The 26,832-nt window shown below is 37.8% G+C and overlaps 1 protein-coding gene across 2 annotated transcripts in view; it reads left to right on the top strand.

Annotated features, from left to right (window-relative positions):
- PHLPP1 (PH domain and leucine rich repeat protein phosphatase 1) overlaps positions 1 to 26,832 on the top strand; it is a 106,451-nt gene that overhangs the window by 60,477 nt on the left and 19,142 nt on the right. For both annotated transcript variants that reach the window (XM_075212957.1, XM_075212956.1), the window contains exons 5-10: positions 10,303 to 10,449; positions 13,296 to 13,526; positions 16,837 to 17,039; positions 17,636 to 17,696; positions 18,924 to 19,019; positions 24,148 to 24,303. In XM_075212957.1, coding sequence (XP_075069058.1) covers positions 10,303 to 10,449; positions 13,296 to 13,526; positions 16,837 to 17,039; positions 17,636 to 17,696; positions 18,924 to 19,019; positions 24,148 to 24,303 — 894 coding nt within the window. The remainder of the gene's footprint in view (positions 1 to 10,302; positions 10,450 to 13,295; positions 13,527 to 16,836; positions 17,040 to 17,635; positions 17,697 to 18,923; positions 19,020 to 24,147; positions 24,304 to 26,832) is intronic.

Genomic DNA, 26,832 nt, shown 5'->3' with positions numbered 1-26,832 from the left:
ATTATCATTACTCCACATATACCACCATATATAACTTTTGTATATCACAAACTGTATATGCTGTCTCTCAAACGCAAAATATGCTTCAAGTACAAATACCTCTAATCATTCTTTTATATCGGTCTCCATATACAGTCTTCCTTTAAACGTTGGATGAATAGTTTATATTACACTTGCCATATTCTCATACATATTACAAGCTATCAATATCCAAGTATCAAATATCAAACACAAACTCCTATATACATATCCTTATATATCTCCTAACTAATTTGCAATCAACATTTTGTCTATATAACACTTCTCCCAGTTATCACATCACACTGCTTCCAATAATGTATATATTGGGGGAGATAGAAGTATATATTACACACCTTAAAAAATACTGAAGTGGTATTAAATCATCTCAGAAGTTGCACAGGTGTAATGATAATTATCCTAGGCGCTAATAATATGTGATATTGAGGTTATCAGGTAATCAGCTGCTGTCTTCAGAGGTAAGTGCAAACCTCACATAGAAATGTAAAAACAAACAATGACAGAAGAAGACTGCGCTAGAGACCTAAAGCCAGAATCAACATTCATAAAATGAAGTTAAATCGTAAAAAGGAAGAATTTATTGTGGATACGATAAATCTACAAAAGAGAGTTTTTGTCTGGACATCTGAAACCAAAACCGGTAAATATGCTGTGGATTATTACTAAAGTGCACTTGAACATCTGACATGCATACCGAAAAACACTGACTTTCAAATCAGAAATATAGAACTCCCTCAGCGCTCTGATTAGAGAGGATATACACACATCCAATTAAGATTTCACCCATGTTTTTAATCGTTTCTCTTCACTTCCGCCTCACAGCACTGGGGTCATGAGTTCGATTCCCAACCATGGCCTTATCTGTGTGGAGTTTGTATGTTCTCCCTGTGTTTGCGTGGGTTTCCTCCGGGTGCTCCGGTTTCCTCCCACACTCCAAAAACATACTGGTAGGTTAATTGGCTGCTATCAAAATTGACCCTAATGTCTCCCTTCTCTGTCTGTCTGTCTGTCTCCCTCTGTGTCTGTGTGTGAGTGTGTGTCTACATTAGGGAATTTAGACTGTAAGCTCCAATGGGGCAGGGACTGATGTGAGTGAGTTCTCTGTACAGCGCTGCGGAATTAGTGGCGCTATATAAATAAATGACGATGATGATGATTACAATATATACTGAAACTGTGACTTTTGGAACCACAAATTTTATCTCCAAATTTTGGAGCCGCAGATGCGATTATTCAGAGACTCCAGCTTTCACACATACTGCAACTTTTTGCACCCGTACTTTGTGGAAAGAAAGGGAGAAGCTTTGAGTTTTTCATTTTTGTTAGCTATGTCTGTGGGGGAGCCCTGTGCAGGAAATGGTCATTGATCAATTCATGTGCACCTTTGTTTTAGCCTTTATACAGTTTGAACAAAACATATACCACTGAACAAACCATTCCATTACATTTACAATACAAATCTTGATTGAAAATGCTAATACCTCAACATTTCTGGTTTAAAAATAGAGACAACTTCATATTGTTATACACACTGGACATATAATCCACTGAGGCTCTCACGGACATGTTGAAGAGTCAAGTAATATGTCAGAGTTAATAATGGAGCAGTGGGGCCTTAAATGCTACAATTTTTTTGTTTAAGAAACCGGTTTTGTTTTGCAAATGCACATTTCTCAGGTTAAAATAACAAACAAACAAACTCTGAGGCTGGCACAATGTATCTGAAAGCTAGAAGCCATGACTTTGTAAATTAAGAGCAACAGGATTTCTTAGGTCACCAGGTATCAACCTTTTATATCCAACAATAAGCAAATCATGGCTTGAAATCTACATTATACAGTGCAAGTGAGTAACATAATCTAAAAGGTCAGTACCCCACCCCCCCTGTATATTGCACCAGCCAGTAGCCTGGTTAAACTGGGCTTTTTGCACACCAAAGTGTACACCAGCAGTAATAACTATAAAGCTGCTTGTGTTCCATGATTAAATTGCACACCCACCTGTGTCCTAAATATACTAATCTTAGTCACTGTAAAATTATTGTACCCTAAGGAGTGTCCCAAAAACAAATGTCAATACAGCAGGTTTTTTTGCCAAAAAGTGTAATACAGATTGGCCTGTGCCACTTTCTATTAATGATATATAAAACATTGCTTCTCAGCCTGTGCCCTGTGTAAACACACTTCCCCACTGCTGAGAACGATTTTAATTTGGGTCCCAACATCCTTCTCCACGACAAACCGCTTTCAGTCTTGCAAAACGCTATTACTATTACCATGGCCAGAGATGCTCTCTTGTAACGTCACTGGAGTTTCTGCCTAGCTCTGACCATGTGGAGGAAAAGATGGTGCGTTCATAGAGTAGTTTGATTTTGCTCCAATCGCCAGAGAGTATTGATTATTCGGCCCTACTAGCTAGATTTGTCCAGGCTAGCATCGTTAAGCCATATCCTGATCCACATTGGTTACACTTCAGGATCTCATAGTCCTCAACCTTGCTTGAGATAAAATGGTGTATTGTGATTATCTATTGAATTGCTAGCCAGTGAGTTTAACAGTGGACTTAACAAAATATTTAAAAATTTTAAGTAACATAAAATGAGAGCAAAACATTGTTTCTAGCCCTGCAACTGTAGCAAAATATAATGATAGTATACAATTGGCGATTTAGTTTCTGGAGGATTAAACTATTCAATTGAAGTGTTAAAATCATAGGTCTGTGTAAATGGCGTGGTAATATTCCAGACACCCTTGTTTTACATTTGGTTATAAAATATCAATTTGCAAATATTGTGCACATCGTCTTGCTATATCAAATGCGGTAGTATATGGTTCAAATTTTTTTTAAATTAAAACAAAGCAGGGCATTAGTTACGGTACTTTTGTAACCTATGGGTTATAAGGATATGGGGAATAGTGTTATATTTTATTATATGTAAATAATTAAATGACTTATAATAACAATAATTTGTGAAATGCAATTTATCACAAAAATAGCTCCACCAAGTAGTTTTCAGTCCTTAACAAAAACAGATAAAAATGTTATGGTGTTAAGCTCGGGATAGACAAAATAATGTAGGGAGCCATCAGGATCTCATAAGAAGCCAGTGAAGATGTGCATCTGTTGATACCAATAGAAATGACCTTCAGTAGTTAGATGCCAGCTTTTAAATGCCTTATACATTTGTCCTTTTAAGAGCGTGTTCGAAGTGTGTATAACCCTTAGACATAAATCTAGACAGCGATCTATAGTTCTACCAGTTAGTACAAAGTCATTATTACTGCATTTGTATTAGGCAACCCGTGACTCACCAGCTCTTGTGGAACTATAGGCTGCAGCATGCTAACTAAGCAGGAGAACCACAGGTTAACTGATCTGCTCCGCTAGACTAAATGTGATCAAGAAGAGCATTTTTTTTTTTTCTTTTTAGGATGTCTGTATTTACTTAATTAAGATTTATATTTCACACATGGCTCCTTTGTGTTGGCTTATGTGTTTGTTAAATAGTGACAAAATAAAATCAGTTACATAACATTAGACTGATTACATTTTAGGATTTAGTTTAATTATGCCCAGAGATGTAAAAACACAGGAGGACTTCATAGCATCACTGATCTTTCTATTGCAATACAACCAGCACTGCTTGATTCAGTGGGTAGCATCCAGTGGATACGTCACTAAACATGTTTGATAAAATAAGTCTCCGCAAGCATACAACCTATCAGACTGATGCTGACTACCATTCTTAAATATATATGCTTGTGTGTACAGTTGTATGAAAAACATTTGCACCCCTAATCAAGCTCTGTGTTTTAATGGATCGCTAAGTGAAAAGAAGTTAAATTAGTAACAATGTTGACACTTACATCCTACATAGACTATTTATTTGCTGAATTTAACATACTGAAAAAGGGTAAAAAAAAACCAATGCATATGTCATGTGCAGCAGTTTGGGCACCATGTCTATCAGTAATTAGTAACTCCAGCTCTTGTACATGTTTCCTGTAGTCAACTAATAGTCTTTCTGTTTTAGAATTTTTTCTCCCTGCTCCTCTTCTTTGTGGAACTGCTATGCAGCTCCAGAGTATAACGGATCCACCCACATGCGTAAAGGTTGGCATGGTGCTCTTTTCTTCCAATTCTTCTCTTTTTATCCAAAACTATCTTTTGCATTTTGGGCCCACAATTTAAATTTTTGTTTCCTCAGTTTGCAGCACATTGTTCCCAAAATGTTGTAAGTATTGTTTTTGCGTACTTCAGACTTTGACTTTTGTGGTGAGGTTGTAGGATTGGTTTCTTTCTGTCAAATTTTGCATGTAGATAATTTTTGTGTAAGCGGCACTGTCCTCTGGGCATGTGAGCGACTTCTTTGTGTCAGCTAAATTTCCTGCATGTCCTTTGTACTGCTTTACTTTCTAACCAGTTTATGAGCAGTTCTATTAAAGCCTTTTCTAGGTGCCATCATTTCAGCCATTCCGATTAACTTCCATAATGGTGTTTCTGGGAATATTTTAATCTCTTCATATAGCCAGTGCCGTTCTGCATGTCAGTGACAATCTTTTCTTTATTGGAGTTGGGGATTCTGGCACTGTTGTCAATTTTTTTTATTTTTTTTAAACATCAACACATCTTAACTTGAAATTCACACATTCCTACAGTCAGAAAATTTAGCTAGCGAGTCCCACAATTTGGTGGTCAGTTGACTCTCCATTCTTTTGGGAGTGTTTTCACCAGCAACACAGTTTTAAGGAGAGATTTCAGAACCAGTTGTAAGTACTGTTGGCAATGTTATTTATGTTTTCTCTAGCTTTATCATTCATTATGATATTTCAGCTATATTATATTGTATTGTATAGTTGTATTATTGAACTATTAAAGAAGCTGGATTACAGAGCTTTTATTGATATAGTTATACTGCAAGCAATCTTGCCATTGTTTTCTGTAGTATACACAGCTATTGTCCATCTGAATTTTTTTATTTTTTTTTAATGAATATCTCCAATGATTCACATTTTACAGTCTACAGTTTTTAGTGTGGTTTTAGATGTATTCTTTAGAAGCTTGAGCACATTTTTTTTCTTTTCTTGCTGGATAGAAAATGGAGCAGAGGATTGATACCAAATTGTATAAGATGGCAAAATCAATCCTTTTGGCTCCCCATGCCATCAGGTGTCCAATGCTAACACTGCAGTAATCCATGATGCAGTTTAATTACAGAAACCTGCTTGTATAGGCTACTTAGGCTGATGTTTTATATCATTTTCTAAAGTGTTCACTTCTTAGATCTATAAAAATAAATTTGTTTATGGTGTTTTATAAGGCAGGGGTTTCCTAGGCGACTGATATCAAAACTGATTTCCTAATTGTTTGTCAATGCAGACAAACAAAGCACTAGTGACCATGTGGAAACTTTAAAGGCATAGGTACAAAAATGCTTTCTATTTGTGCAAGGCACAGCAAGTTCCACTATACAGTCCATCTGACCACTATGTAGTAAGCTGCACCCATTCAACTATTAAATGAAGCTCATTTGACCAGCGCACAATACTGTGCAAATTTGACCATTAAACAGACTATATAGAATAATTCACACCCTCTTAATCCTGTCCTCTCAAACAAGAGCTGTCATTGGTAGCAATGTGCCTACAGTGAACGTCAAAAGTCATTGGCTTTGAATTGCAATTACAGCTATCAAGCTCATGCATATTTTGACTACATATATCTGGATAATGCATTACCCAGAAGTTTTGAAGCTGTCTCTTACAGTACTTCACATGTAGAGCTGAAATCTATGTGATACAGATGGACTGTAGCCAGAATAGAATGAAACAGGCTTTGTGGAGGTGATATATTGCCTCAGTACTGAGACATAACCAATTCAATCATACACTCCAAAGACTCTCATGTAAATGGCAGTACACCAAATTATGTGCTTCATAATTGCTTTGGCAACACTAGGGGGTATATGTACTAAACTGCAGGTTTGAAAAGTGGAGATGTTGCCTATAGCAACCATTCAGATTCTAGCTGTCCTTTTATTTAGTACATTCTACAAAATGACAGCTAGTATCTGATCACCTATCCACTTTTTAAAACCCGCAGTTTAGTAAATATGCCCGTAGGAATCTGAAAGTACTGGTGGTTGCAGCAAAATCTTCTGGTGTCCGCACATGAGAATCCATGATATAAAATCTACTTTCTACACTTGACAAGTCAGAGACTGAGGGAGGAAAATGACAGCGATTAAAACTGCAGTCCCACCTTGTAACGCCGAGTATTCAAACAGTAACAATGTAGGGCCGTACAGGAGGTTGTTCTTTCAACTACACTAAAGCCACTCATCAAATTTGATAACTGACCTCCGTTACTGTATGATTAAACCTGCCTCTTAATTATAGAATTGTTTTATGATTTTCCTTTTCACAGTAAAACCAATGTTTGAGTAGTGTTTGTAATTTATTTTCTTTTATACATGCTCATGGAAGGTTAAAGAAACAAATTGGCATAACAATCTTTATTGGTCTGTATGTTTACATGGATTAAGTTGCAGCTGCCATGTTAATTGGATATCTGAAACGTAATGTTACTTTTTTGTGAAATAATGTCCCGAGTTTCCAAATCCTGAGTAAATATTACAGTTCTTGCTTGGCTACAACAAGCAGGATTTTTCAGATAAAACTTTTTTCTGTTTAATGCACCTGTAGTCTTTGTTAGTAGTTACATAGAATCCTGGTGCCACGAGTTTTATGTTCTGGAATACAGGTTGAGGAAACTGCTCTTGGTTTGAAAACTGTCCATTGATCAGGAGTTGAATATGGAGTGGGACAAATTGTGGAAAAGCTCTCCCTTATGCCAATTCATTGTATTACTTTTTTTGATTACCTTGTAGAGTGCAGAGATCGTGGTTTCCCAAGGACACATGGTGACTAATGAATATTTGAAAGGATGTTCTGCCTCTGTAAGGCTAGTTACACACTACACAGATTTTTGACCAATGTGTTGTTACCCATAACAATTTTGCCAATGACTGAAAAAAAAATAACAAAGTCAACATGCTGATTTCATGTGTGCCCACTAAACATATTTTACAAAGTTTACCTTCAGATTTGTGCTCTTCATCTGTCCATAACCATCGACTGAAAAGCTCATGGCTCTGTAAACCCTATGGAGATTCTGACTGTGAGTGCATACACAGTGCAGAGTTAGAATGACATTGATCCATCATTGAATGAGATTTTTAGTTCAGTTTGATAGTATCGTTGAACGATATTATGTGCTTTGGAACAATAATCGTTCTCAGTTGCAGGGTGCACACGACTGTGATATCGGCCCAATCAGTTGTTTATCGTCTGGCTCATTTAACCTGCTGAAAACACTGTAGTGTGTGTACCCAGCCTAAGAGAATTGGAGGATTTGTTATGTAGTAGATAGGGGAGGGCTGGCTAACCTTAGCCCAGGGGGCAAGACTCCACTCAGCTACCTATTGTAAATAATAAAAAATAATAATAAATAATAAAAATAAAAATAAAAAAAAAAATGCAGGTGACCCAGCCCAAAGTAGCCCACTATAGGACCAGCCCGGGGGGCAGATGCCCCCCAGCCCAGACTGCCCCTGGTAGTAGATAATGTAGATCATAGATAGTGAACGTTTTGGTGATAGAAGGCTAGATGTACCCCGGTTTTTAGTTTGAGGAGAAATACGCTGCTCTGTGAAGCATAATCCATACCCTTCTGTATTCTTAACATGTGCGCGAAGTAGAAATGATCTTAGACATTTAGGGACATAATGTTTTGACTTTTTTATTACTGTTTGAAAGTGCATATATGTATCCAAGAAAATAATGCCTCAACTCTGTACAACTAATACATTGATTGCTATTGGAATTTAAAAGCAAACAAACCAATAATATGCCCCAATTTGTTGCATACAGAGTTCCTGGTGAAAATCTGTGTATTTCTAATGAGGACTCACACTCTGTAAGTTGAGTGTAGTTGCTTACAATGTAGGGTTTTAGGCGGCATCTGATGTGTGATTATAGGTGTTGTAAGTAGTAAAGATTTAGTTGCGGGGTATCGGGTACAGGGTCCATGAAGATGTCCCATGTTTCTTAATGAAAAAATATTAGGAAAGGCCCTCAGTGGGTTGTTTCTGGCTTTCTCTGTTAAGATAAGAGACCCGATGTAGAAACCACTTGCCAAGCCTAGTCATTGCCCAGACCTCCGTCCCATTGAAAACTTGTAGGATTATCTGAAGAGGGCTGTGCACAGGAGATTGCAGAAAGTCCAACGTCCATTAAATTGCGAAGTCCAGGTGTGTGAAGTTGATGGAGACTTCTTCAAAAGACTCACTGCTATAATAGAAGCAAAAGGTGCTTCTACAAAGTATTAATTTAGGGGTGTGCAGATTTATATAACAATGTATTGTAGGTTTTTTATCAATTCACTTTTTCCTACAAATTGTCTGTTTTTCACTTGTTTTATTGGTTATAAGATCACATTATAGGCAAAATCTCTGATATGATATATCTTGATGTCAGGATTTATATCGCAAACACCTGCAATTTCAATAAGGGTGTGTAGATTTTTTTATATCCACTGAACATCCATTGGCCTCAATAGAAATGACTCCCAAAGTTAGGCGCCAGCAGCAGTGTTTGAAGCTCTTTCTTAGGTTTAGTGTCCTTTTAACCGGAGTAAATCCTGCGCAATTTGGAATAAACTTGTTCTTTGAGAAACCGCTTCCTTCCATCCATCTGAGCATAACAAAGAATCCTTTCATTCCTTGTCAGTATTCCATTCATTTGCTATTTCATTGTACTCATGTGCCTTCCAGACACCGCCTTCCTTCTTAGCCCCCTTTTCTTCACTATTCCCTGCCGTTGTTAGGCAACAGCAAATGATCTGGCTACACATGCACATTAAGAAGACTCTTATCCGCTGTCTTTTCATTCACTTCCTCCCAAATTGTCTTGGAAGTTGTGATCACTGCAGTAAAGCCTATTTACTTCATCTGTGCTCACAGGTAGTAGAGCATCACCAGGCGTTACATTAATCAGCTAATATACACTGAACAATAATGTGGACCAGATAACCTGTCCTGCTGATTCTGCTTTTTTGCTGCAAAAACCTGAAAGTGGAGGATGTTACACAGGGTGGAACAATGTGAATTTATTTTTGTGATTTTAAAAGTGTTCATTTATTGCTGCATTTAGATTTGTTTAAACAGTACCTTAAAGGGCAAAAAAACCACAGATACAATGTTTGTGCCTGAAGGTAAAATATACTGTTCTGTTTTATTCTGACCTTACCCTTTATTCTGTAATGAAGCATTCTTCCAAAGGCACGTCAGTCAGCCCCTAGACATGGCTAAGTGGATGCTAATAAACCCAGAAAGCTAAATTGAGAAAGCATGGCATGTTAGTTGTGCGTGTTATGGAATATCTGGCTGTGTGTGTGTGTTACCAATTTATACAGGTCACTCGACCATTTAGACTTTTGTGTTTCTGCTCTGGATCATAAAATACAGGGACTGTATAGATTTAGTAAAAAGTGACACTATTTAGGGTATATTGTTTAGCTCGGACAGACACACTCACTCTCTCACACACACACACACACACACACTCACACACATTTTTTTTTTAACTGAACAGAGGATTTACATGTTATTTGTGAAGGACCGTTATCATATTTAGCAATTTCATTGTACAGTATAATCATTAGAATAAATATCCCTTGTTTGAGTTTCAGTGGTTATCACTGTCATTTATTCCATGTTATTGGCTTGTTGCTTTTCACTGCTGCAGACCATTATTGGTTATTGCCGATCACCTGAGAAAATGTGTACTTGACATTTAAAGTTGGTAAGATACTAGAGAGTTATCGAACACATCTCAGCCCCTTATTTCGTACAATGTGGTTTCTATGGGGACTCGTTTGAACAGTACGATAATGCTGAATATCGCCATTTCATTTTCTTCATGTTGCTGAGGTATTGGTTAGCAGCAGTTAGTTTTGTAAGTATAATACCATTTTGTCGGACAAGTTGCCTGTTAGTCTTTAGGTTGCTGAGATTGGGAGTTCTCAACTAGCTGAAGATCTTCTCTGCTCAATGGCTGCTATTAGTCTTCTGTTGGTGATATTGTGGCTTTCACATTGGTGTTTGGATAAGGAATACATTAACATTGTTATAAAACATTGAATTAAATGTAAACACAACAGTCCTTGATACATGATGTTGACTTTTGTTTTATTTTCTTCTAGGTTTACAAAGTTGAAGAGTCTCAATCTTTCCAACAATAATTTGGGAGAATTCCCACTGGCTGTCTGCAGCATCCCCACCTTAACAGAACTCAACCTTTCCTGCAATGCTCTTGGGGTTATTCCTCCAGCCGTGGGCGACATGAACAAGTATGTGTCACCAAAGTTATAGAAGTATTTTGAATTGATCATTTCATTCCAAAGATAATTAAATGCAATGGATGCTTTGGGAGTCGCTCCTTGTTTTCCGCACTCCCAAGTTTTGTTGTTTTTTTTTAAATCTAGAAGAAATTTCCATAGCAAAGAACTTGAAATCAGCTCTGGCATTTTAGTATTGTCCTTATATGAACCATCCTGTCATGTAAATGTCAATGTGACTGTCCTTTTCTTTCTGCAACGCTTGGATGTTTTATCTAGAAGGTCTAAAGCAGCAAGTTTGGATTGTAGCACATGTGTACAATACAATGGAAGGTCAATTGCAAATACTAGAGCCCCTGGGCCAAGCACAAACCATAACCTAATATGCAGTTCTGTACGTTGAGGAAATAGTGTTACAAATTATATAAGATGCATTGATCTCAAACAGAAGGTAAATATGGCCCTGTCCAAATGAGCGTAAGAGGTGTGAAGAACAATTTTATATACATTTATGTCTGGACAAGTATATAATCTAAGGTGTAGTAAACCTGTGATTGAGGTAGGTAAGGGGAGTGAATTGAGTGGGGGATGGAGGAGAAGAGTGTAACTTGTGTCACCAGTGGTCTTACATGCTGGAATATATGGAAATAAGCAAATCAAACTTTGTTGGGTAGAACCATCCAAAGTCGTAGAAGGATGCATGCGGACCCACAGTTTCTACATCACTTTGGAAGGGGGAGTCTTAAATTTTATGGATCCTAGTGTGAACCAGGTGCCACATGTAATAAGGTATATTCTCTCTTTATTAGAGTTGAAATTGGAAATTTTACATATTTTTTCCTACTGAATGGGGACCATAAGTCCTTATCTTGCGGGGCAGCCAGTCTATTATAGAGGGTAGATCTCCTATCTTTGTTTATTGGTCTGCGATAAATGGTCTCCTTGAAAGATGTTAGTTGCCTGGAGATGTCCTCATTTGGGAGGGAGTTGAAGTGTTCTAGTTGAAGAAATTCAAAGGGTGTTGGCTGCTCCCCTAAGGGAGGCATCCAAATTCACCCTCCTCATGGTGTTGGCCAGGGAGAAGCACGCACTCAACCGGCTCAAATAAGGCGACATGAAATCATACCTAACATCAGGGAAGCCCCTATGCTCATTTGTAATTGTATGCCAAAGACTTGGGAAGCTTGTTCTTGGATGTTTTTTCCTCCACTAAGAATGCACAAACCATGTATATATTGGAGCTAAAAGGAAATTTATACCCCCAAATAGAAGTGAAGACCTAAAGAAACTTTTCTTTATATAAAGATTCATAACTACTAGTAATATAAATTCCAAGGTATTTTATCTTATTGGACTTCCAAGCAAAGTTGTAATAGTCATTTAGAGACCAGGGTAAAGGAAAGCGAGGTACATGTGGAGGAGAGACTCTTGTTTAGGAATTATTGCAAGAATCACTGCGTTATATTTCTGGGAGAGGGTATGGGGGAGTACTTGGGTAGAGCTTCAAAGACTATTTTAAACTTTAAAGGGTTCAGTGGTTATCTGTTTGGGCTATTACAATGCGAGGTGAGATTTTGGCTTTTAATATTGTAGTTGAAAGTCTATCTGCCTTGTTGCCTCCTTTATAGAAAGATTAGTTGAACAACTTGAGGGCTGTTTCTACTGTGGCAGGTAATAAAAAAGTGTATTTCCCCTTGGCTGCAGACATCTTTGCATAATATGCTCAACTTTTGCATAATACAGAGCTTTTGTGTGTTGGATCTAAAAGTGTAAGTTGTTCGTAGAGATCAGCGATTCTCTATGCTTTTTTGTTTTTATTTTGGCATAAGGAATGGAGCTAATGATAGGCATCTAAATTACCACCATAACAATATTGGGTTGATTGCAAAATAGTTCTGCAGTTCTGTTTCTATTTGCAGTTTCATTTGTGTCATTAAAGCCCTGACCTCTAATGTGGGGACTGACAATATGTGATGTGACTGGACCATGGTTTAAGCAGATACATGGGCAGTCAGATGCATGGTAAGAGCAAGGCATCATCTATATTTTGGATGGGCTCTAAGCTCATTATATCCAGTCTAGTGTGGTTGCCATGTGGTGAAGTATAAAATGTAGCCCCTAAAGATTGGCTCCCTTACCCTCCATGCATCAATGCGTCAAACAGAAGCTGTTGAGTAAGGATATGGTAGAAGGCCTTTGAGTTCTTGGTTGCAAATCGTTGGAGGTTTTTGTTTTTTTGAAAGGTGTTGGATCTACCTAAGTGGCTGATTCAATGTGTTAACAAAAAACTGGTGTATAATATTGGCTGTCGATTTTGTTTTTTTTGGGGGGTTTTTTTTGTTTTTTTGTGGGGTTTTTTTGTGGGGGTTTTTTTTTGGGGGGGGGGGGGTATTGAACTGGGGATAAAAATAGGAGTAAACAAATATTACTACCCATAGTAAATAATCTGATTGCAACTCTGGTCCAAAAAATAAAACCAAACGCCTGATTTTTTTTTTTTTTTACCTTTTTACAGGTTGTGTTCAATATGCAACAATATGCATTTTTAATACAAGTATAGCATGTATTTTTCCAGATGCTTGGGTCCAGATAAGAGTACTCTCTAGTAGACTTTACGCATGTACTACTAATACATGGAAGTAATACCACTGGCTTTTCCTGCAGTGCCCTTGTTATTTCTCTCCTTATTACATTGTTTAGCAGGGTTTTAATTATTTCAGAAGGAATTTGATCATATACACAAATGTGATGTTGCTAATAAAAAGCAGCCTTTTTATTTATTTTTTTCTTCAAGATTTCATTTTGTTTTTAATGTTTTTGGCTTGTATTTTTTTTTTTTTTTTTTCTATTCCTTTTAGCTTGCAAACACTCCTTCTAGATGGCAACTTCCTCCAGACACTCCCTACAGAACTGGGGAAAATGAGCCAGCTTAGCTATTTGGGCCTATCCTTTAATGAATTCACAGAAATACCTGAAGTGTTGGAGAAGATGGCTGCCATGGACAAACTGTGCATGCCTGGGAATTCTCTGCATGTGTTACGGCTAAAGACCCTCAGCAAAATGCCTCAGATCAAGCATGTGGATTTGAGGTATGGATTCGATGACTTTCAGATGAAAAAATAGATTCAAGCGAACTAGCTTATTGTTTTTTCAGTTTCTTGTGAGGTTTGTGTGTATAAATTGTAGTCATCAATGCTTTTTTTTATGCCAAGACATCACTTTGTATAAAGTCACAGCTGTAAGGTGTTTAGGTTGGTACTACCACAAGGGTTGTTTTTTTTATTGACATTCCTATATTTAAATCTTTCAGACCACTCTCCATGAATTGTATACCTACAACGAGAGGCATACTTATTAGGATAGTACACTATAACGCTAGTTTAATAGCATTACAAATTAGCTTTTTGTTCTAATTCATGTAAGACAATGAAAGTAAATGTCTGGTTGCAGTAGTTTCGGGCATCGATGTTCAGAAATAAGCCTCCATGTATTTAAAAAACAAACAAACAAAAAATGTACACTTAATCATCTCCACAGAGATGCATTGGACTTTTACTACCAGCAGTAGATGCAAATATTATTTTTTTTTAAAGAAAACCTTATTTATTCTTAATTGGTATCATGCCGTGGCCCCCAGACTGTGTTTGTGTGTGTTTTTCTTTTTTTCTGCCCCTTCCATCCCCAAATATTTTTGTTCCCTTTTCCACCCATATTTAAAAGTACTGAAATCATGAAACATTATGACAATAACAACTCTTCATAATGAAATAACACTTTATATAGAATATCCTTGGACAAGAATGAGCCATGCCACCCCCACTTATATCATTGTGTGATGGTAAAAAGAGTTGTATAGATCCTTGCAAAGAGAACAGTTTGCTCCCTCCTTCATGTTTTAACCTAAGGATAGTCAACATAATTTCATGGAGATTTGTCAATTATACCCACTACATATAGGTCCACTGTGTAACATTAGACCACCCTTACATATATCTGTATGACCCAGGGCTTGTCTGTTGTAACCCAAAAAAAAAATATAAAGGCAACAGGCTGCGACATTGAATATTTGGTAGAAAAATTGCCATTAACTTTGGCTAGTATAATTAAAAGCCACAGATATGCATAACATCTGTTTTTGTTGCTAAGCTTTTTTGCAGACCTTAAAAAATGGGTTGCCCTTTAACGTCCATACTGAAGTCTGGTCAGTGGTGAGCTTGTTTAATTTAGTAAATTTAGGGCCAGGAAAAAGAGAGGATAGACCACAAATTGCAATGAGCAGTTGCAGTAAAAATGAATGTTCTCTCTTTAGCCATCCTGATGCCAGTAGTGACTTTGAAACAATGCAAGATTGGCAACCCATCCACCTCTCTGGGGGGTCTCTGTATAACACATAAGATACACAAAACCACCTGCCCACTCATGAGAAGACCCTGTGCCAGCCAGTCTTGGTTACATGTTTTGGGCACAGCATGGTCACTACACGACCAGAGGATAGCTCATTTGCTACTCAGTGCAGAGCTGATGGCTTTTAGTAGAGTTGGAGGCAAACAAGTGGCAATCCCCTCTCTGCTAACATCAATTATATATATATATATATATATATATATATATATATATATATATATATATATATATATATATATATATATATATATATATATATATATGTGTGTGTGTGAGATTGTGTATGATATATATATTTATATTTAGTATATATGTGTAGACTGCATGTATTCTTGCCATATAGCAGGAAGGCTGGAGGCTTTGCACAAAACTGTTTCCTGTCTTCTGACTGTTGAGACCAGTTTTAAATGCGTGTTGGTGAAGCATTTTTGGTACATTCTGCACATACCTTAGAAGCTAAAAGCTTCCGCAGATTATTATTTTTCTTTTATTGAAAGTAACACTAGTTACTGGAATTTAGATGGGTCTAGCCTTGTTTTACAACACATTGTGTAACAGCCTTGTAAAAAAAGCATCTATATTTCTATGTGTGATATAGTGCTTACTACTCTATTTGTGTATATTAACTCTCTAAACCACTTGTAGATATATTTGGCTGGTGATCTGACACCAGATTGCTAATATAACATCTTGGAACTCTGTGATGATGGCATAAGATTTATATTTTTCATACAAAGTTTCCAAGTATGACTGACTCATTTTATTGAATGCCTTTTGGGTATTGTACATACACCGACCAACCACAACATTGAAACCACTGACAAGTGAATAACATTGATTATCTCATTACAATGGCACAAGGCAAGGGGTGGGATATATTAGACAGCAAACGAACAGTCAGTTCTTGAAGTTGATGTGTTGGAAGTTGAAAAAATGGGCAAGCGTAAGGATCTAAGCGACTTTGACAAGGGCCAAATTGTAATGGCTAGACGACTGGGTCAGAGCATTTCCAATATGGCAGGTCTTGTGGGGTATTCCTGGTTTGCAGTGCTTAGTACTTACCAAATAATGGTCCAAGGAAGGACAACCATCGACAGTCAAGGGTGCCAAAGACATACTGATATGCGTGGAGAGTGAAGGCTAGCTTGTCTAGTCCAATCCTACAGAAGAGCACAAGTTGCTGAAAAAGTTAAAGTTAAAGCTGGTTATGATAGAAAGGTGTCAGAGCACACAGTGCATTACAGCTGCTGCATATGAGGCTGTGTAGCTACAGACCGGTCAGAGTACCCATGCTGACCACTGTCCACCGCTGAAAAGCACCATGGATGCCCCACTTCACAACTTACAGGACTTAAAGGATCTGCTGCTAACTTGTTTTGTGCCAGATACCACAGGACATCTTCAGAGGTCTTGTGGAGTCCACGCCTTGGCAGCACAAGGGGGACCTACACAATATTAGGCAGGTGGTTTTAATGTTGTCTGATTGGTATATATCCTTTAATGTCTATTTTTTACCCATCTAGTTTTGCTTATTTTTGTATAATGTCCAGTTTGACAGACAATGTAAATGGGTAGTGTGTTTGGAATTGTGCTTCATTTTATCTCTCGGCTGAATTCCCTTATATGTTGTCTAGTAAACTGCAGTAAATCTTTGCTTTCAACATCTTCTTTAATACTCACGGTTTTCTCAAGAGTGACAAGGGATTTGTCCAGTTTTAACATGGAAAAAGAATAGTACCTGATTTCTTCCCAATGTGTTGTTGAGGAAGGAGGGGGTGGACCCCATGAATTAATATAAAATGTTTTATGAGAATAAAATAATAGGCTACAGCTTGGGGGGCTTCTGTTGGCACATGGCATTAGCAGAGTCTCAGTAGGTTTTTCACAATGGACATGACAATTCATTCTTTGTGTCAGAGATTAGATGTCTGTTTGCGATTTCTTTCACCCAAAAATCAAGGAATTGACACAAATTTGCATTGGTTTTCTTGCCAGGCTGAATACAATTAGAAGTTTGTTGGTAGATGAAATAGACTTCCTGCTTCATGTCACCCAGTTGGATCTACGCGATAACAAGATGATGGATCTTGATGTGACTTCCCTAAGCAACTTAGAAGTCCTGCACTGTGAGAGGAACCGATTGACCTCCCTTAAAATGAGTGGCTACTACCTGAAGGCTCTTTATGCATCATCTAATGGTAATTTAAGCTGTCCTTAAATAAAATAAATCAAATATTGCTTTATTTTATTTATTATTGTACTGAAATGCATACAAATTAGTCAATCTGCATCTCTCATCTGTCCTGTCTTTGGCTGCTCCTATCCACAAAGAACACAAGGGACAAGTTTACGAGATTGATTCTAATATTCTTCTGTCTTCCACTCTTAAAGGAAAAACATTTTTTTTGTTTTGCTTACATACCTCCTCTATCCAAATAGAACTATTGTATCCCATGCCACTTCTCGCAGTTCGGAATAACTTGCCCCTGCCTTAACTTCAGACAGCTACAGATCATGTGCCAGAATTCTAGATTAAATGTACCAAAACATGTCCCCCAGCTTTGGAATATACTTTACCAAATGACCTTTTTTTCTTATTATTTTTCATAATAATAATAATAATATTATTATTATTTGTTGCCTAGGAGTATAAGGCTTAAGTGAATTTTTAAATACAATATTTGTTGCATATTTTTTCATTTATCATTCCTATTTTTCTTTTATTTTCCTTTTAATGTAATTTAATGTTTTGTATGTCTTCTGGATCTCATTGGATATTTGTTTGGTGTTTTAGAGCTTACCCACTTGGATGTGTATCCTGACCCTTGTCATCTAGCTTTCATGGATATTTCCAGGTAAGACCATTTAAAATAGATTTTTAGAGCATAAATAATAGTATACTATATATAATGGGGGTAGTATACCCTGTCTAAATGGCATATACAAAGAACCTTGAATCAGCAGCTTTGCAACTATGGAAACTGCCAAAAATATTTGGTGACATTATTCAGACAACACATTAACTCTCTACATTGTCCGATATAAAAGTGTTTACATGGTGTTAGTCAGCAACTAACTTGAACATGAGAAATGTAATTTTCTGAACATTGATGGTAATTTAGTGTTTCATTGGCAGCAAAGGATCAGTTTCATCATATTATGTAAAATTATTGCTAGGCTGCATAAGTGGAAAAGTAGGTGTCTGATTACTTTTTTCAGTGTACTTATTCTGAGGAATTTTTGAATACTGCAGGTTAATCTTTAGCTTGGAATATGACTGAAATGTGTATAAAGGCCAGGAACCACTTGGTGAAATGTTACCCTTGTACACCAGTGTTTGCTTATTGTTTTACAACACTTTGTACTTCCATTAACTAATCCTATATCCTCCAACTTTGATTGGCATGATCCCTGGGTTATGGAACACTTTTATACCTCCGTTTAGGAGTGGTGTTTTCTTTTATACAAATAGTAATCAAAATTCTCCTTTGTATTGGGATAAGTCAGAATATATTGTTCTGCAAATCTGTAACTATTTTCTTCCTAAGAACCCAAAGATACGTTGGCACTTTCTGCACATTATCTCCTATTTACAGAAAAATCCCCATACCTGGAACTACTGCATACCCTTTAAGATTTGCAATGTCTGCCATTTTAGAGGAGATCTATTCCTTAGGTTTCTGATATTTCCCCATGTACCACTGAGTTCTAGAAAGCAGAAGATCTTCTTCATGACGTTTGTGAATTTGTCACACCTGCTTCTAGCAGTACAACGTAATGCTCTGGTAATCACATTGTTAGCAATGTCACATAACATGTCTCTTCGGTCAGTATACTAAAGAACATTCTCTACTCATCCTTGTGTGTCCTGCCTCTGGTAGACGTTGCCAGTCCTAATTGCTTCTTTCTGTGTTGCTTGGCATTGCTGGCTGTGAGTGAAGCACTGAGGTATCATTGCTGTTCTTAAATGACATTAAATACACAGTTATATGTGGTTTTATTCACTTTTGCTGCTTCACAATAGTAAATGTATATTTATAATGTATAAAACTGTTCACAAGCAGCCTTCATGTTCTCTACAGGAATAGCCTGGATTGTCTGCCTGAATGGGTTAGTGAGCGAAAAAGCCTTGAGGTGCTGGATGTCAGCTACAATTGTCTGACTGAACTTCCTGCCCGGTGAGTGTTCTTCCTGGCTAACAGACTGTTAAATATTCCTGTGCTACAGAGGTATTACAAGTACATCTAAATGGAAAATGGTAATATCTCTCCAGAAATGTGTAAAAGAACACTCGCATATGTAAAGTTAATTGTTGCAATGATGGCTGAAATAGCATTGATGACATGAGATGTATTCATTTCCATTTCATTTAGTGAATAAACTGCTTAATCTTTTGTGTTATGGCAGAGCTTGTCAATTTATTTTCTATTTCTTTAGTATTGACAAGCAATGTGTCTTTTGTCAAACTTTTCTTTCCTTCCTTAAACATTATTGTAGTTGCTTCATCAGTTTTTTGTCACTATATGGTTTAAAGATGCAGTGCACATACTGGGGCTGGCAGGAGAACTCTAGCCTGGAAGGGAAGCACACTGCATCGGCCAGCAAGCATCTGGCCATCCTTAAAAGTTGGTTTTAGATATAAAACATGCACAGATGTTTCAAAGGCGACAAGTCCTTATGCTGGAGAAAACTGTTATTTTGGTCAGCAAAAGGACCTATTTTCATTCCTTCATCTACAGCGATCAGCCACAACATTAAAACCACTTGCCTAATATTGTGTAGGTCCTCCTCGTGACACCAAAACATCTCTGACCCATTGAGGCATAGACTCCACAAGACCTCTGAAGGGGTGTCCTGTGGTATCTGGAGCCAAGACATTGGCAGCAGATCCTTTAATCCTGTAAGTTGTGGGGTGGGGCCTCCATGGTTCGGCCTTTTTTCTTTTTATTTCTTTTTTTTAAGCACATCCCATGGACGCTCAATCAGATTGAGGTCTGGGGAATTTGGAGGCCAAACCAACACCTTGGAATCTGTCATGTTCCTCAAACTATTCCTGAACGTTTTTTTTATTTTTAAAATGTTTACTTTTATTTTTGCAAGGTCATGTGAACAATACTTACAAATGACAGTGAAAGTACACAGATAATAACAGGAGGAGTGCGTGATCCGAACCTACGACCTGCGTAGGTTCATTGTAATTCAAGTAATGAGAAGGTTCAAAAGGGCTCTATAGATTTACCCAAAGTTTTTCTAGAGAATAGGTGGGACAGAATAGAGGATAGAAAAGGTGTGAGAGAAAAGGGAGCAGTTGAGAAGAGGCGTGGCTATTTCCATGTAGGGAGTATGGAACGGCTAGTATAGGAAAGACAAGGCGAAGAGGACAGAGATATATGCAGTGTCACCTGAATGGGGAACGAGCCTGGAAGAAGAGGAGTCACGGGTCCCAGACCTTGACAAAAGATCTTGATGAGTTGCAAATGATACTAGTCATATATTCCATTCGTTGAGTCTGCCAGACTCTATTAATTATGGTCTGGAGGGAAGGGGGAGACTGCTGCCTCCAGTCCGCCGCTCCTGAACAATTTTTACAGTGTGGCAGAGCACATTATCATGCAGGATGAGGCCACTCCCATCAGGGAGTACTGTTGCCATGAAGGGTTGTACTTGATCTGCAACAATGTTTAGGTAGGGGGTACATATCAAAGTAACAGCCACATGAATGCCAGTATCTAAGGTTTCCCAGAAGAACTATGCCCAAAGCATCACACTGCCTCCGTCGGGTTGCCTTATTCCCATAGTGCATCCTGGTGGCATCTCTCCCCAGGTAAACAATGCTCATTCACCCGGCCGTCCACATGATGAAAAAAAAAATGTGATTCATCAGACCAGACCATCTTTTCCATTGGTCCATGGTCCAGTTCTGGCGCTCACGTACCTATTGTAGACGTGGAAGTTAATGGGGGTCAGCATGGGCGCTCTGACCGGTCTGTGGCCATGCAGCCCCATATGCAGCAAGCTGTGATACACTGTGTGTTCTGACACCTTTCAATCATAGTCAACATTCATTTTTTCACCATTTTGTGCTACAGTAGCTCTTCTGTGGGATTGGACCAGACAGGGTAGCCTACGCTCTTCACACGCATCAATAAGCCTTGGGCGCCTATGACCCTGTCACCTGTGCACTGGTTGTCCTTTCTTGGAGCACTTTTGTTAGGTACTAACCACAGCAAACCGGGAACACCCCACAAGACCTGACGTTTTGGAGATGCTCTGACCCAGTTGTCTAGCCATCAAAATTTAGCTCTTGTCAAAGTCGCTCAGATCCTTACGCTTGCCCACTTTTCCGGCTTATGACACATCAACTTCAAGAACTGACTTTTCACTTGCTGCCTAATATATCCCACCCCTGACAGGTGGCATTAATGAAATGATAATCAGTGTTGTTTCCTTCACTTGTCAGTGGTTTAAATGTTGTGGCTGATCGGTGTGTATTGATTTGCTGCCAGCAATAAAACTATCCTGGGGGACTCTATTTATAAAGCGTTGAGACAGTATTCCTGTTCTGGTATCGTCACACTGCATTTAATAAAATGCTTTATTGCAACATTTTTATTTTAAAAAACAAAAATAAATGGGATTACACTGGTGTCACTCGCCTGCACCATTTCTTCCACTTGAACTGCTACTCCAAAAATGGGTGGGGTATGGCGTATCGATGCCAAATACCCCGACAAGACTTACCAAGACATGATGATTCTGAAGGGTTCCTTAGCAACGATCCCCGATGCAGACTACTGTTGAAAGTGACTTGAAGAAGTAAGAAGCCGGCTGCTCTTCATGATGTCAGTCACCATGGCGACGGGATTATCGGTGCTATTAATGGTGTAATGTAAATATGCGCCTACGTACAATGTAGAAGACTTTGTAAACTACGTTGTACATAGGCGTATACCTGCATTACAGCATTAACCACACCGATAATCCTGACGCCATGAAGAGCAGCCGACTTCTTATTACTACGTCATTGCTTCAAGACGCTTTCAACAGTAGTCGGCATCGATATGCTGACTACCACCATCCAAAAACGTACTAGTTGGTTATTTAGCTTCAATTAAATTGACCATAGTCTCTCTCGGTCTGTGTGTGTGTGTTAGGGAATTTAGACTGTAAGCTCCAATGAGGCAGTGACTGATGTGAGTTCTCTGTACAGCGCTGCGGAATTAGTGGCGCTATATAAATAGCTGATAATGGTGATTTGTTAAAATCTCCCACTGCCTGGCTCATCAGTGAATGTCATCACATCACCCAGGCTGTGGAGGATATGAAAACTGTTTAAGAAGTGGCGCTGGTGATCTACTACAGTGTCCTTATAATTGACAAATACCAAAAGAAAAAAGTATACCTTAGTACTTCATCAGCAAGAACTTTATCTAAAATATAAACTGCTCTTTTGTGGAACAAAATGCATAAATGTTTCTGGTAAATGTTCTACATATCCATACGTGATTTGCAGTTGCCTAGTGTAAACTGCTGTCAAAGTATTTACAAAAGCGGGACACAGCTCTGTTAAATCTATGTTTGCAAGCTGAATACTAGTTACAAAAAACAGTCGCCCAACAGAGTCTACAGTGTTTTCAATGAAGGTAGTGGTGATGGGGCGTCAAAAAAGAAATAGCTTGGAGGGCCGCCAGTTGGACAGTCCTGGTGTAAACGATTAAGAGGAGAAAATGTAATTGCATCTCAATGCAATGTTGGCTGTGCTTTTCCTTAGAAAACTAGGCGGCTTGGATGTTCAATAAGGGTTTGTTCAGAGGAGCATTTTTTTGCCATGGTTTTTGTGCCTGCAATCATTTCCTTGTGTTTACACAGAACACAAAATAGTGTAATTTTTTTGTGCGGAATTTGACCTATACTATTAAGTGCTCATTTTACATCAAAGAATCACAGCCTCAAAAGAGGGCTGTCTGTGTCTTTTAAGAGATTGGATTACCATTGTATAGTGGACTCTTGAACACCTGTAAATCCAGTGGTGTCAGAACAACCTCAAGCTATGCCCAGCATAACATGTTTTATTAAGACACTTATCCAGCACAAAGTTGTACTGCATTGGACTTTTTTTTTTTTTCTTTCCTTTTTAAGGGCATAGAAAATATATTATGTATTGAACATGCACTCTGGCAGTTTGAGAATGCTTGTATATATTTATACGCCTCACTCCGGCACCTGCAATTGCTGTTTAAATTACCACTAAACCTAAAATCCTTTTTTTTTTTTTTTTTATTGTATGTGAAAAGCTCACGCTAATCACAAATCTTGTTAAGTCTCACAAACAATTTTATGATCGACTTTACAAGTGGTGTTCGATCTTATAAAGTTTTGTTGCCTACACTGTAAACAATGTATGGACAATTTTATCAAAAATGATTGCTGGGAACATTGTTGCTAGCCACACATGTACAGGTTTCAAAGATGACAAATAATGTTTAAAATTGTTTCCATAATCAACCAATTACTTTGCTAAATATTTTGCAATATTGCACAGCCTTGTGTCCATGTACAAAGTGACTGCTCGCAGGGCATCCTGAACTGAGCAGAATGGCGATTGAACACGAATTCTAAATTACATTTGTTTAGGGTTTTTTTTCCCATAGTTCCAACTTTTATTCAAGAATCTTGTATTTTTATTTTTTCGTGTATATCCGTTAATAAAATCCTGAATATGCGTCAGTCTTGGCCCTCGAGCACTAAGTTGATCTATAAATGTGGTCATGTATCCACCCAACTCTATGCTTTCAACCATGGATTTCTTTATCCCGTCCTCTTGTGCTGTAATGATTTCAATCTGCTGTACCTGTGGATAACACATCACTGATCTGACAGAACTTTACAATCAACACTTAGTGAGAGGAGAGATCATATGAGAAGAAAGTGGGTCTCCTGCTCACATTGGCATTTCCTCCAATAGACCTTATAAAATACTTGGGTTGTGAGAAGGAAAACTCATTTTCGGCAAGTAAAAGCTGAAATTGCTTTTTGGTTTTTGTATAATCTGCATATGAAACTTTGTATTAATCTTGATATAGCATAATAAAAAGGTCTGCCAATACTTTTTGTATAGGCAATGGGTCCTCTTTAATTGGCTTTTGTTTTGTTTTCATTTGCAACTAATCATATAATATTTTGGATGAAAGCAAATGTACCAATTTATAATTTTAGATTGTGTATCTCTTATTTGCAACACCTGTCAGACTAGTATACCAGTTACCGAGTGTGTTTACATTGTGCCTTTCTGCTCTTGGCACACAGGCTGTTCTGTGCCAGTGGTCTGCGGAAGCTGCTTGCTGGATATAATCGTCTTCACCGGCTTCCAGAACATGTTGAACAAACCCAACTTGAGATACTGGATGTGCAGCACAACCAGCTCCTGGAACTCCCAGCCAACTTACTGATAAAATCAGACAGGTACAAGCTGTAAAGATTTAGAACCTCCCAGCTATTGCACTGCATGTCATGATCACATAAGATAATAGTAAGAGATGACAATGGGATTCCATTGTGGAAAGATTATTGGTAATATTGTGTTGTAATCAGGTTTTCCTGTCTTCAGTGGTTTAGGGGTTTTTTTTAAGTGAAGGAGGGATACTGTGGGGGGTTTTTTTTCTGTTTTTTGTTTGTTTTTACATGCAGTGAATCAGTGTTTTTCAGTCTGCCATAAAATTTTAAATCTCTATATAATTGGGTGTTTACTTTGTTTTTAGAAACAAACCATGTGCTAAAGTTGAGGGTGCCAAAGGAGAGAGGTAGTGGTACCAGGTGAAGCGAGTCTAAGGATATTGTGCCATAGGATTTCTCATAGGATCTCGTTTTCTCCTTTGTTCTTCAAATTAAAAATGCAATTTTGATCTATTTTAAATCTTAAGGCACATTTGTGTCCATACAACTTAACCAATGTTAATTTATAGCATCTATTAGAAAAACAGGCCTAAACCTACTGCCAGGAACGCTAAATTGTATGATAAACTTCCTTATCGTGAGCAGGTAGCCTTGCATTTTTTTGCCTTCTATTTTCGGAAGCAAAAATGATCAGGTGATCTGAAAATCTTAGCAAGGTAGCAGACAATGTGTTTTTGTGAAGTTAATTACTAGCGGAGCATGTGACGTGAAGTGCTGCCTTGCTTGTCCTTGTCAGGCAGAACAAGCTGCCGGGGTACATTTGCAATCTATGATTAAATCAGTCAATGCCTCTATTCATTGTTAGATTTTCAAACATATTTAAGCAGTTGACAGGCTCATACTTTTCTACATTGCTTAGCATTGTAATATTGTGTACAAAAAGGTATGGATACAGTATGCACATTATAAAAACACAGGTCAAATATTTAATGCAAGAGTTTGCCAATAGCACAATTCATATAAATTTAAAAACAGGTTGTATCTAGGAATTATGATCAAAACAAACTCTATTGAAATACTTTAAACCATTTCCTATGCATTGATTTCAAGAATGTGGCGTTTTAAATGAACCAAAATTCATACACATGATTTGTTTGCCAGCACAACAATCCATGTAAATGTATGATATGTTTCCATAAATGTGACAGTCAGGCAGCCCTGTTATCTTTTGTGTTCCAGCCATTGCAGACAGTGCTGAAGCACACTAATCATAATAAAACTATTAAAGCCCCTTTAAGGTTAAAAAAAACCCACTATAACGGGGTAAAATACTGAAGAAAAAAAACAAACAGAAAATTAATGTTGCATTTTAGTTCAGAATAGACCAGATAATGCATGCAGAGCATTGAGCTCTTGAATAATTGTGTTTTAATCCACATACTGCAGTACAGTGAATTATTAAAGCCAGTGATGTCGTCACTCATAGCCAGCCTATTTGTTCCTCAGAAAGCACTATTGGACTTTTTCACCAGGCTATACAATGACTGTGTACTGCTTGTAAACTATATGCTTTCATTAATGATTAACAGGATTCACATGTATTTGATTTAAACTAGCGCACAATATAAACTGAGATAGACATTCTTCAGCTGCTATACTTTTCTGTTCTGATTTGCTTTGAGGTGCTGTCAGTATAAGTCACATCCATAGTGACAGGGAAGATGTGTATCCTTATCCCCGGGTGCATGACTGCATCTCCAGCTGTTCCAAAAATTGTTATAAAAAGTGTAGCGCATGCCTAATCTATCAACGGCAAGAACATGGATATGCACTGTCCTAGAAAATGGGAAAGTCACATTGGGTTTAAACATATTTTCACTTTCTACAGTATCTACTATACACAGAGGGCATTCAATTGACATTGTGGTGTTTGGAGTGAGAGCTATTTTTTGTTTTACAGTTTTTTGTTTGTTTTTCCTCCAAGTTGCAGTGAATTGTCACATAATTATATTGTAAGCCTTTGGGACAGTTTGTTCTTGTACCCACATAGAGGCAATTAAATGTTCACTATTGTTTTGTGGATTTGGTAATTAGATGTTCTTGTGTGCAGCAGTTCAGATTATGGCAGTCTATTAACTAATTGAGGTGGTTGGTACAGACCACCAAAGGACAGACAACCTGCTTTACCTGTCCTCCTATTCTTCCCTTCCTAGATAGCTGCAGTGATACATAATGACCGAGCACCGGTGCTTTTTATTTGGAAAACTCTAGAACTTGCCTGTGCAAACTGGCCAGCCTCGTTCTTTGCTTTCAGTGAACTCATTGACTTAGCTGTTCAGAGCCCCATGTGATTCTTTATTACAGACAGCAAGTTCCAACAAGCTGTTAAGAAGTCCTGCTGAAAAGTTGTTTTAACTCGTTCAGGGCTTATTGGTACTTGCCTGAGATAAAGGGACAGCAGTCTCCATCTACTAGATTTTTACAATGCCCAAAAGGCTACCTACCATTTCTGTGTGTACTGTTTTGAGTATGTCCAAGGTAGAAATATCTTAAGTTTATTTCCGGAGTCACTTATCAGCAGTCGTTCGTTTTGTGCCC

The sequence above is a fragment of the Mixophyes fleayi genome, chromosome 5 (genome assembly GCF_038048845.1).
Source record: "Mixophyes fleayi isolate aMixFle1 chromosome 5, aMixFle1.hap1, whole genome shotgun sequence".
Lineage (NCBI taxonomy): Eukaryota > Metazoa > Chordata > Amphibia > Anura > Limnodynastidae > Mixophyes > Mixophyes fleayi.
This window is presented reverse-complemented; position numbering and strand designations above follow the sequence as displayed.